This window comes from Manis pentadactyla, chromosome 9, assembly GCF_030020395.1.
Source record: "Manis pentadactyla isolate mManPen7 chromosome 9, mManPen7.hap1, whole genome shotgun sequence".
Taxonomy (NCBI): domain Eukaryota; kingdom Metazoa; phylum Chordata; class Mammalia; order Pholidota; family Manidae; genus Manis; species Manis pentadactyla.
This window is the reverse complement of record NC_080027.1, coordinates 44850908-44863769: the sequence shown is the minus strand read 5'-3', so window position 1 is coordinate 44863769 and position 12862 is coordinate 44850908. Positions and strand designations below refer to the sequence as shown.

Below are 12862 nucleotides of genomic sequence, written 5' to 3'. Positions count from 1 at the left end.
TGATTGGCTTTCTGTTATGTTTATAAATTAGAGGAGAACTGAGAAATTCAAGTAGGCAGTTTTTCCTTTTAGAATAGGGAATGCTTCCACTGAAGTTTAATTTGTTTCTCTTTAAAGAACTATAGTTTCTTCATATAATTCTACACATTTGAGTTTATTTAAATGTTACATTTTCTGTTATTTTGAGTGAAAATTTTTGTCTGTTATGTATTCAGAATGGATATTATTGTCCTGTCATCATTTACATTATGAATCCCTATTTTAGATATTTTGTTGATTTTCATGCAAGCAAGCATAAGCATTGTTGAAAAATAGTCATAAAGCCTCTACTCTTAAAATAGTTAAACCTCTTCTCTAAAAACATAATTTGATGTTCTCTCAGTTTAAAAGCCATATATATATATGTATATATACACACATATATATACATGTGTGTATATATATATATATATATATACACGATAATTTCATAGATGATAAAAGCCAGGCTTGAAAGGGCAACAGGGCCAGGGAGGTAGGCATGGGCCAAATTATGAAGGCATTTTAATCTTGGTAAGGCATTGAGATTTAATTCAAGTTCAACAGGAAAACCTTTGGTGATTTTGGTAAAGAGATGAGATTAGCCGATCTATATTTTTAAAATATAAATTTGGCTATTGTGGGAAGTAGTGACTGATGGAGCAAGAGAGGATATAGGGAAACCAGGCAGCACTGAAAATGTGGAGGTGATCAGATTCAGGTATATTTTGAGGAAGAAGCCCATAATATTTTCTGAGAAATCAGATGTGAAAAGAAAGGAATCAGGGATGATTCCAGTACTTTGGGCCTTAACAACCAGATGAATGGTAATCTTAATAGAAGGGAAGGGGAATGGAGGAAGCAGCAAGTTTGAGGTTCTGTTCTGGCATTAACTGTCTTGTTTATAAAATTAGCTGAGCCAGGGAAGGCTATGAGAGAAGCAGGTTTGTGGAGAGAGAGCAAAGAGTCCATTCACTATGGTATATGATTCTATTTATCATGACACCAAAGGGTTCTAACATATGCTTGCTCTATGTTCATCCTATTGCTGGATGTTTAGGTGAGCAAACACCATAAACTCCCATGGCAGTAAATCATTGTTGTGTCTTTAATTCAACCTCCTCTTCTCCCAAATTTACCTCCCTCTGTCCTACCTTTCCTCTCTCCCTTTATATATATATTTTATTTAGTTCCTGCTGGCAATGGGGTAACAGTAACAAAAGGATAAGGTCCCTGTTCTCATGGAGCTTATATTCTAGTGGAGGAAGACAGAAAAATACAATGAATAAGTAAAGAAGAAGCATGATATAACTGTAAGTTCTACACAGATAATTAAAATAGACTGATAAAATCGGGAATAGTTGGGAAGGTCTCTGTTAAGAGATGATCTGGATGGCAAGAAGGATGACCCTTGTAAAGATTAGGTGGACATGCATTAAAGGCTTAGGGAACAGTGGCTGCAATGGTTTTGAGTACGGGAAGGCACTCAACCTGTTCCTGATACAGAAGGGAGGCCAGTGTGTCTATATTCTGTAGGAAAGTTGAAGTCATTAGAAGTCAAAGAGGCAGTCAAGAGTTGCAGCCATGAGAGGCTCTGTAGCTAGACCAGGAGTTTGGATTGTACTCTAAGATGATAAGGAAGTAGCCTCTGCCACTCTCATTAGGGAGTCTCTTGGGTTTAATTCAACAAACTTATAAGATTATCACAAGCCACATTTGGCTCAAATTTACACAGAGGATACAGAAAGGAACACAGAGCTCACTAGCATGGCAGAATCAGACACTCCTCATGCAACAGGAGTTCCAAGAGCAGCCCATGCATCAGGCAGCATAGTCGTCCAGAAGCCCTCTTAACCCAGGTGACAGTTCCAGGCTAAAACAATTAAGCTATTGTTAGATTTTTCTGAAATTGCTGAAAAGAAACACTGAAACTGAATATAATACTGAACCTTTCACACAGTTGGATGTCTAATGAAACTCTCATTAGGATGGGAAATCTCTGTGAAGAAATATGGGAATGCAGTATGTTCTCAGGACATTAGATCTTAATGTTATAAACTTCAAATCAAATGCTTCAAGTCAGTGTTTCACTGAATCTGGTTGGAGTGCTTGGTCTGAAAGCAGACTTCCTGGACACCATTTTTCCCCTGCCAGCCAGTCTATTTGGAGTTGGCTCCATCACCTGTTGCGGAGTATGTTCCTTGGCATTTGGTCAACCTTGACAGACACACCAGGTCTGACCACAGGGTGTGCCAAAGATTGGCAGGGACTATAGTATTTGATAGCATATTCAATATTTAACAAATGTTTGCTTTCTGCCAGGTACCTTGGAGTACAATACTTTATATGAACTATCGTCTTGAAACATCAAAACAGATCTGCGAAAAATGATCATTTCATAGATGATAAAAGCAAGGCTTAAAAGGGTAGATGACTTGTGAAGGTTATGAAGTGGTGGTGGTGGGATTTAAACCAGAGCTATTTTACTCTAGAGAGTCCATTTCCCTTTTTTTCTAAATAGGAAATTATGAGTGGATTAAATAAAAAATAAATCATTTTATTGTATTTTAAAATTATAAAATATTTGTACAATGTGAAACTTTCAAATGAGGTCAGCTTCTCAGGAAGGATAAACCAGGAGATTTGTGCTGAAGAATTCAGTGGACATGTGGACAAGACTCCCTCACCGATGCACAGCATATACCTGGGCTGGGAAAGGCCATCAGCTGGTCTGGGCAGGAGGCATTCAGGCACTGGCAATATAGACAAGGTAACTTGTGGCCTTGACTGGGTCATGGCTGGTTATGTAATCTAGTGGAAGACAGGTGACTAGAATCATCATTTCCTAAGCCAGTTCTTCAAACAGAGCCTTTTGTACTCAGCAGCAGTCATTTATCAAACTTAAGTGGTATGATTTTCAACAGTCAAATAGGCTAGTGCAAAACATGTTTCTAGACAGGAACATTTTAATTTTTTTTCTATACTGTTTAAATCAAATCGTAGATAGCCAGCTTCAGACAGGTGGTAGAGATCTCTGCCCTTCCCCCATTCAGGTCCCTCTCAACTGTGACCTCATTGCTGACACCATATCTCCTAAGGCTGGCCTGGAGAAGGGCTGCTGATGCCCCTATGGAGGACCGGTGGCTGCACAGCTGTACTGGGAGTGGCATCTGCAGGATGTAGATAAGAGGACATCACTGGACCCACTGGGCCCTGTGCCCAGGTGTGCTCAGTGTCACATCTAGGCTTCTACAGGTCTTCAGCTGGCCCTACATTCCTCTTTTGGAATATGGCAAGGGCTAGGGAAGAAGCAGGCGACAGCCAGCTGGTATCTGGCCGAGAGCTATCATCACACATCATTAGAGTGTCTGTCGAGACCCCACGGGACTGCCACGAATTTATGCTGGCAGAAAATAGCAGTGTCCACCACTTTAAGAAAGAAATCTCCAAACGCCTTAACTGTGACGCTGACCGACTGGTACTGATCTACACTGGAAAGATCCTCCGGGATCAAGACAAACTAAGCCAGCGTGGCATTCTTGATGGCACTACGGTCCACTTGCTGGTGAGAACCCATCTGAAAGGAACCCTGCCAAGCCCTGCAGGCCATTGCACCCATCGTTCTGAACCCTCCACGTCAGAGACTGCTGGCATGCTAGCCAGAATGGGCCAGCTAGCCCAGAGTTCATCTAAGCTGGCTGACTTCCTTGGCCAGCTGGCTCAGCTACTGATGGATGTGCCTGAGTCTGTGGTGCAGTCCTTGGATATGGCTCAAGGCCTATCAAGTGAGAAAACAGCCAATGCTAGCCATGTTTCTGAATCCTCAAGGCCAGGAAAGAAACCTGAGCCAGCTCTTAAGCCTCGAGAAATCTTGCAGAACCCAGCCCGGCAACAGGAACCCCTGCAGGCAGACAAGCACGGGCTCGAGCTCTTGAAGGCAGTGCCAGGTGGTAACAATGCTATGCGTCCAGTCTGCTTTGATATCCAGCAGCTCATGCTCTACACTCTGGCCCCACTGGTTGCCTCCAAACGCCATAATCCAGGTTCAGAACCTTGGAGCAGGGAGGCCAATGCTCACAGCAGTACTGACACCACCATCTCTACAGCCTCTGTATCTACCAGGCCACTGGCACAGGAGGTCAGTGCAGGAGGTGCTGCCCAGGCCAAGGGCACAGCCCCAAATTGGGCCAATTCAGGGTGTAGGACCAGTGTGCCAGACTTATCCCCAGGCCAGGATCTTCCCTCCCAGGAAAGCCAGGAGCCCACAGGGAAAGCCACTCTAACCAGTCAGCAGAGACCCTCCCCCTCTGCCTTGCATAGAGCCTTGCATGTCTTGCAGCAGAATCCAGCTCTGCTGTACCAGCTTGCAACTGGCAGCCCCCGGCAATACCATATGCCACTACTTCCCATCCTCACCAACCCACGGGCACTGCAGGCATTGATCCAGATAGAAAAGGGACTGCACACACTGTCTAGGGAGGTGCCTGGGCTGAGATCTTATTTATGGGGCCCAGGTAGACCACATGGGGATAGAGGAACCCCTGAAACTAGGGGTGGAGGACAGGGTCACAGAACAGACCCAGTGGAATCCACCTGGGCTGTTCTTCAGCTCCTCCATGCACTGGCCAATGGCTGCTCCCAGTTCATCCAACCTGCACCATTCTCATCCCCCCTCATTGAAGGCCTCTACCAGCAAGAACTGGAGCATCTGAAGGCCATGGGTTTTGCTAATCTTGAGGCCAATCTGCAGGTCCTCATGGACACAGGTGGAGACATTCATGCTGCCATTGAGAGCCTGCTACAGGAGGCCTAGGTCTCCCCAGCTGATGCCCACAAGGCTCCACCTCATGCAGAAAAGGAAAAGGAAAACGGAAGGGAAGAGGAAGGGAAGTAGTTTTTTTGCAGTTTCCTCCTAATCAGATCATATGCACACTTGAACAGGAGTTCCCTCACTACTCAAGCCTGTTCTACATTAAAAAGATTGCTTGGATCTCATGTGTTATGTCAACTTGGGGGTAGGTGGGCAAAGAAAATATAGTTTCCGGGAGGGATTGATCATGTTATATGGTCTTGGGTCTGGGCTTCCCCTCTTCCCATATCTCAGAGCATTCTCCAAATCTGGACACTAGGTGGGGAAATCCTGAGTTTTATCAATATCTTTCTCCTGCTCAATCAGTAAACCAGTCCCCACCAACATTACCATCATCATCACAGCCAGCTCTATTCCAAATGCAGAGACTCTGAAGGGATCCTGGCTTTTGCTCCCTCAAGAAGCCATGGTTTTATAACCTCTGGAGACGACCCACTCTTTCACCATGTTCTCCTGATACTGTTGAAAAGATGTTTAATTTCCCTTTCAGCTAGGGCTTTTCCTTTGGTAACTGCCTATGCCAGGATCCTGTTATTATCATAATCAACTTCCACTACTTCTGAGCTCCACCCTGTCTTCCTATGCAGGCTGCTTCCCTTTATGCGGCAAGATGCTTGAATCTGCTGCCTTCTCAACTACTAAATTTTATCTTTTCTTTTGTCTCTGAATTTCTTGAAAGCATCTCCTCTTCCAGGGCCCATGTTTCACCATCCTCTGCAATCAGACACTCATCCCTGGTATAGTGCAGCTTCTCAAAACTGCTTCTCATTCCTCGTCTTCCCATTCTACAGAATTTTATATACTGACCTTTCTTTAAGCCGCTTCATTTAATCTATTTTCTTATCTATTATAGAGTAGTGCTTCCTGAGAGTATGTTACATTGATGCTTCTTTATTCAACTTTCAAAGAGTCTGGCCATTTCCTTGGTTATGGCTCATACTTCTATGTTTACGGTTCCTAAATCTTTGAGTCTATTTGCACTTTTTCACTGCCTACCAGCCTTCCCTTTGGGTGTCCTTGAGGAACCTCTGGCTCAGCAAGTCCAAATACAGCTCAACATCTTTCCCCTGGCCCCTGTTCTTACTCTAAATCCTGCTTTCCCTATGCCCTAGTGAAAGTCACCAGTGCTCTCAAGCCACTCCATTCTCTTCTGTAAAGTGCTGATCCATCAACGAAGCGACCCACCATGTAAGCAGATGAAGATGCCCCAAGGACCAGTGGCTATATGTAACCATGTAACAAGAGAAAAGCTGATGAGGGGTGTGGGGGAGCATTTTGGGAGAGATGCTTTGGGGAAACCAGGGACTAAAAATTCAGATCCAGACCCAGTGGCCAGAACTGGCACTTCTCTTGTCTTAACCACGGACTTTGTGATACTTGTTTCGTAGTTATTTTCCTGAGTTAAAAAACTCTCCATTCCCTCTATCTTGATCCTTAGGGTTGTGCCCTCATCTGAAGAGCCCAGTGTAAAATAAATAAACAACAATTAAATTGCTGAATATCTACAGGGTGTCACACACTATGACAGACCCTCGGCATTCACTGCCATTGTTCTTCTCAACGAAGACATCATGCATTTTTTAATTCAACAAAGAATGTGATTCATACCAGTAGAGTCCACAACATTTGTTCCATAATATTTATTGAGTGCTTATTATTTGTAAGGCACAGACGAGATGCCTGCTGTGATGAAGTGTTAGAATGCTATGAGTGAATCAATCAAGAAGTAAATAAACACTACAGATTATTTTAGATGATGCAAATACAATAAAACATAGCAGACTTTTATATATTAAGGATTGTTAGCTAAATGCTATTAGCACATATTTTTATTGAGTGATTTATGTCACATACTGTGATAACCCCTTTGTCACAGGAATATGGATAAAACTAAGGTTGGGGGTAGTTCAGCGGGATATCGTAATTTATGCAGCTATTAGTAAATAAGGAAGCCAAGATTGAATCCCAGGGTTATCTAGATCCAGATCTCAAATTTCTTTCCATTATAAAATAAAATCCTGGGTAGTGTATGAGGTATTGTCCATTTAAATGCAAAATTAGGACTATTAGCCCTTCTGAATCAGAGGAACTTAATTTAAAATGCAGATAATAACAACTGTATTTCCTAACTGTTTGGAGGAGTATCTGTGCATTTTTTATATATTTTAGAACTGGGGTTGCTAAGGAAATGAAGGGCTATTAAACAAGGCACATGGAGTCTGAGAAGGCTCCCCTGAGTCCTTGATAAGGGATAATTTTATGGCTAAAAGGAAAGGATCCTCAACATGGGAGACCAGAGGAGGAATGGGAGAAAACAGTTCTAATAAGCACTACTCATATCCCAAGCACTAGGCAAATATTTTAGAGTTGTTATATACATAGATAGCACAATAACCCCCTGAAGTGAAATCATATAAAACAGTCTTAAGTAAGTTATAACTTGGCTAATAATGTTTAGAGAGGTTACAGGACTTTCTCCTATTTATTTATTGTTTTACATGTTAGGCACTGTCTCAGGTTTTCTACAATCATTAATTCATTTAGTCCTCCCCACAACATTGAGAGATATTAACATTATCCTCCATTTAACAGTCAGCCAAACGGAGGCATAGAAAGATTTAACAACTTGTTCAAGGCCATAAAACTCGTAAGTAGGGAAGCCAGGATTCAAACCCAGTTACTCTGATTTTACACCTTCTGTTCTTAAACACTACCCAAAGTACTGAAATTCAGATTAAATTTACTTCAAACATTCCTTTTTTTTCTACTTGGACTCCCAGGAGAATACCTTCACTATGAAACCCAGACTCCTTTCAAGAACAGGAACTGACCTGATCTTTCATAAGTTGTAAGATACTTTTGAGGCAAAAGCAAAAATACTAGGAGCTTTGTGCTATAGCAGTACTGTAGCTAATGAGGTTTACCCAAGATGTGGTTATTGCTAATTGAAAATGTTTCCCAAAAACAAAAATATTATCATCTTTCTGGGACACTCAGGGCTGCTGAAGTTGCCGCAGGAATATGGCATGCTCAGTGTTAACTCCTGACATCTCAGATTCATCTAACCTTGCTTCCTCCCAGGCAAACACATTCCACTCATATCAGAGATCTCCATCCATGTAAATGCATCTGCACAGATACCATACCCACTTACTTTTCTGTTCTCCAACCTCTGCTCAGAATTCATATCGACATTTTCCCCAAGTGAAGCAGTCTTAGAAATCGACTCTGAATCTCCTTGGTCCTGGCCCCATAGATGATCGGGTTGAGCACAGGAGGCACCAGCACGTAGAGATTAGCCAGAAAGATGTGTACATGCTGGGGGACTTGGTGCTGGCCAAAACGGTGGGTGAGGAAGGAGAAGAAGGCAGGGATGTAGAAGACCAGGATGACCCCAAGATGCGAGCTGCAGGTACTCAGAGCCTTGTGCTGGGCATCACGGGACGGAAGACGAAAGACGGCATGGAGGATAAAGCCATAGGAGATAGTAATGAGAATGGAATCCAGACCCATGGCCAGCAGGGCCACCGTCAGCCCATAGACAATATTGACAGTGATGCTGGCACAGGCGAGTCGAGCAATGCCCATATGCTCACAGTATGTATGTGCCAGGACACGGTGGCCACAGTAGGGCAGTCGCCTCAGCAAGAAGATGAAGGGTGAGACAACAGCTATGCTACGGAATACCCCCACAAGGCCAATTCTGCCTATGACGGTGTGGTTGAGGATGGTGGTATATCTCAGTGGGTTGCAGATAGCCACATACCGATCAAAGGCCATGGCAAGAAGAACCGAGGACTCCAGAGCATAGATAGAATGGACACAAAACATCTGAGCTAGGCATCCCGCAAAGGAAATCTCACCAGCATGAAGCCACAAAATGGCCAAGGTCTTGGGCACAGTAGTGGAGCTGAGGGCCAGGTCAGTGAATGAGAGAAGGCAAAGGAAGAGGTACATGGGTGCATGAAGGGTGCTGTCTGTCACAATGACCAGAATGAGGGCAGCATTCCCAGCCAGCGCCACCACGTACAAGGCACAAAAGGGGATGGCAATCCAGATGTGGGCCCACTCCAGCCCTGGGATCCCCATGAGGTACAGAGTGGCTGGGAGACTGTCATCACTGATGTTGGAAGCTGACATTCTGCTTGGCAAATAAAGGGCTCTACCAAGGGGTGATGGTACGCCTGCCCTGTAACACCAGGTGTCTGGTTCATTCACATAAGGTGTTGGCCATTCTGTGAAATAATCTTTTTAAGCTGAGAAAAATATTTGTGGTTACCAACTTGTTCAAGAATCTTAAAAGACTCTATCACATATAATCAATTTTTTCCATTGACATTTTCTATACTAAATATTTATACTCTAAGAATTCTTCAAGCTAAGAATTTAAGGATTTGCCCAGTTTAATCCCTCCAGACTTTTCTCCCACATACATCTAGGGAATTTTCTTGCCTCTTTTTAAAAAAAATTTATGCTATTCCATATGCTCAAGGAAACGTTTTTTCTTTATTTTCTCCCTTTCTAGTTTGTAAATATCAGGGCAAGTATCTCTGCCTCCCAGAAGCCATTCCTCTCTAATCCACTACTTTGCCAAATCCTTTTGGGCTGAGACTATGTCATAGAACTGCAACCTCCACACAACATGGGTGTGTTTGTACTTCAAAATCTAATCAATATTTACTAAAATATTCAATTCTTATAACTCTTAGTAACATACCATTGACCTCTTGATCTAATGCTGTGATGTGTTATTTATTTAATCTGTGTTTGTAACATTTCATCCCAGATACACACCAAATGGCTTATTTTTAAGTCATCTGAAGAGCCTATAAAGAGGCTAGGTGACCTGAACACACTGAAATTTGTCATAATTGGTTATCCACAGTGATCTGAGCACACACATGAAGGAAAGCAAGAGATGCATCAGACATGCTAGCTGGGGAAGAGAGGGCCCCTCACCCTGGCAAAGCCACTCAAGTCCTGCCCGCCCACCAATGTAACGGGTGGGTGTAGTGGCCGGACCAGGGGGCCAAGTACTGACAGAGGCAGGCTGAGGGAGTAAGTGGTGTGTCTGGGAGTTCGTGAACAGTAGACCGTGGAAAAGAGAGCAAATTACTTTTTGTTACAGAGAGCTAGTACTATATACATCATTCATCAGTGAACTCGTATGCCTCAAGGAATCCTTTGTAGGATGTCTGGATCTTTAGACTTTTAACCGACATAAGAATGTTGAATGTCCTTGAGAAAATCTTTCCCTTCTTTGGACAGTCTCTATTTATAAAAAACAGTGACTCCAGAATCCTAGTCCCCACTTTTCTACTTATTCACTCTTTAGCATTGGCTAAGTCCCACAACTTTTCTGAGACTGAATTTTCTCTTTTATAAACTGGAAAAGGTGACACTGGTTTACTTATCTCACATGGTTTTTGTGGGGAACAAAGAGTAAATCATATGGGGTTAAAAGGTTTAGACACCAAAGATTATGTCCTACCCATTTTTACAAGCTTTTTCCCATAGCCACATATTGGGCTGAGAGAGAATCATAATTATTTTACCTCTATTTTACCAAGGAGAAGTCCAAGTTCAGTGAACTGCTGAAGTCCAGATCACAAAAGCAGGTTGTTGCTGTCAAAACTGAATTAGGTCACGAGCCTCCTGATTCAAAGTCTGATGCTTTTACTTCACTGAGTTGTCTGTTCATTTATATGGCAAACACTGCAATTCCTACCTTTTTCTTGAGAGGCTCTCTAATATCAGTGTATCTAAAGCTGCAACCACTTTACTTAATATCTGGACTCCAAAGAGACAGATAAAAATGAGAGCCCCTCTTACTCACCTGGGGACTTTGACTGACGGCCCCAGCCCCTAAAGGAAAGAAACCTGGGTGATGGAGAGTGGAGACCTGGAGTCACTATCACCTTCTCTTCCCATTCCCCAGCCTTTTCTTGCTTGCGGAGGAAGATTTCAAATGATTACTGTATAAAGAAGCTGCTACTTTATGAGCATCTGTGGATGTAAGAGAAAGATTAGGCACAAGCGAGGCTGCCCGCCAAGGAAAACAATGGGAAAAGGACACTGAGCTGGAGGACCACTCTGGGCAGAATGGGGTATTCTTCCATTTGTTCCACTCAGCATTATGATGGCTAAGTTTTGAGGTCTCCCTTAAAAGACTTAGACTTTAACAACTGAACTCTTGAGTTCTTCCTCTGAGCATATTTTTTGGGGGAATCTCATTTCCAAAACATACCTGTGTGAGTGGCATGTGCTCACAGGTGGAGCTCTGCGCCAAGCGCTTCGGGTGGGAGCGTGGGCTACGTGGGAGAGCATGTGGAGCCACAGCTCGTGCAGGTGATGGGTGCCTGGCTGCAGTGGTTTGTCCAGGGATGTGAGAGCTGTGTTTTTATGCAGATCGCATGGGTGTGATCTGGAGGACAATGGGGTCGGAGCATGTAATATGGATTGAAATGTCTGATCTGTCTTCAGTTCTGGGAGCTGAGAGAGTGTTTCAGTTTAGTTGTGGTTTCCTGCTTCCTTCAGTCAAGGGACTTGCTGAGTGAGGTTATTTATTGACTCTCTGTGACACTCAGGTGTGAAACTCGGGAGGGAGGGGCCTGCCCAGGGGATTTGATCCATGCTGCTCATTCGCAGGGAAGGAGGAAGGAGGGGCTGAAAAGGATGAGGAAGGGAAATTTTCCACAAGGAGTTTTTAAGCAAAGTGGAAATAAAATCTAGTAATTTTTCTCTTCCCATTTACTTTCTCTCTTTTTTTCCCTCTGCTTTTCTCTGTAATTCTGTGTATCACTGAACTTCCTTACATTGTGGCCTATGGCATTCTGTGTGCATACAGCATCATTACTGTTACAGGAAAATACAGTGGCAAGAAATGGCTGAGGACATGCCCATGCTCCATTGTCCCATTAGCCTTCATAAGTTCAAAAATAAATTAAGAACTTCAAGAACATGGCACCCAAACACTGAAACAAACATGGGACCCTTTTTCTGAGCATGGGCCTTATGCTACCTCCCGGGTTTCACACCCACAAAGCTGGTCCTGGCAGAGAACGTCAGTTCTGCAGGCAGATCACTCTACCCTGACATCAGCCATCCGTCAGGCTGTTGCACCAAGGATGCCTTCCATTAAAGCCTTCGGAATACTGCAGTCTTTTCCCTTGTCCACACCTTTTCCCCTCCTATTAATACAAACCAATGTTCCTCGAGAATTTTTGCCTGGCTACTTTCTAAAAGAAATTTGCAATAGTATATGCCCCCTCAAAAATGTTAAGTTGACATCTAAAAATTGTTATTTAATATTTATATAGTAGAAAGTATATAATGTTCAGTATATCGTGAGCATTGACATTTTTAAATTAAAATGCCACATGAGTTTTTTAAGTGTATTCTTTGGAATCCAAGTATCCTAGAAATTTTCTTTCCCCCATTATCCATTAAAAATACACGAACAAGATCTCCATAGCTGTCATAAACTTAGCATTATTGCTTTGTCTCTTTGAAGTTGGTCCAATCCTACATAATAATTTTTATGCTTAAAAATCTTGTGATAGTCATTCTTTCATCATTGTTTGCAATAAAAATATGTATACACATTGGAATTATTTTCTTTTCTTTAATCAATTGGCTCCAGGTATTAAAATGTTCTCTAATTGCAATGTTTTAAGTACACATTAATTCAAGCAACGTTAAAAAAACTATAATTTTATAAATTACTAAGCAGAAACCTATTTATTTGAAAAGACCGTCCTTATTTTCTTGTTTTTTTCTCCAGTTAGTTTATATATTTAAAAAATCAATATTGGTGGAATGAGACAAAATGCCTTCAGTTCTACTGAATTTAATTTTGTATAAAACTAAGCTCTGAGAAGCCTTGCTTTATGTGAGTAACTTAGCTGAGAGTGGAAGGTGTTTGAATCGTGCCATAATGGAGAGGCAGTAACTGCTGGAATCAGCTTCTGTCCT

General features: G+C 42.6%; 4 protein-coding genes across 4 annotated transcripts in view; 1 reads left to right on the top strand and 3 right to left on the bottom strand.

Moving 5' to 3' along the window:
• The window catches only part of LOC118933078 (olfactory receptor 52B6-like), a 118567-nt gene that overhangs the window by 77476 nt on the left and 28229 nt on the right, over window positions 1-12862 (bottom strand). The gene's annotated exons all lie outside the window — the stretch shown is intronic.
• The window catches only part of LOC118933075 (tripartite motif-containing protein 6), a 162945-nt gene that overhangs the window by 121861 nt on the left and 28222 nt on the right, over window positions 1-12862 (bottom strand). The gene's annotated exons all lie outside the window — the stretch shown is intronic.
• Window positions 3308-4831, top strand: LOC118933021 (ubiquilin-1-like). Its single transcript, XM_036926994.2, has one exon. The coding sequence runs from the start codon at window positions 3308-3310 to the stop codon at window positions 4829-4831; it is 1524 nt and encodes a 507-aa protein (XP_036782889.2).
• LOC118933079 (olfactory receptor 52D1) lies at window positions 8072-9095 on the bottom strand. Its single transcript, XM_036927055.2, has one exon. The coding sequence runs from the start codon at window positions 9026-9028 to the stop codon at window positions 8072-8074; it is 957 nt and encodes a 318-aa protein (XP_036782950.2). The 5' UTR covers window positions 9029-9095.

Coding starts and splice junctions, on each gene's coding strand:
- LOC118933021 (XM_036926994.2), top strand. CDS start 3,308: ATGGCAAGGGCTAGGGAAGAAGCAGGCGACAGCCAGCTGGTATCTGGC.
- LOC118933079 (XM_036927055.2), bottom strand. CDS start 9,028: ATGTCAGCTTCCAACATCAGTGATGACAGTCTCCCAGCCACTCTGTAC.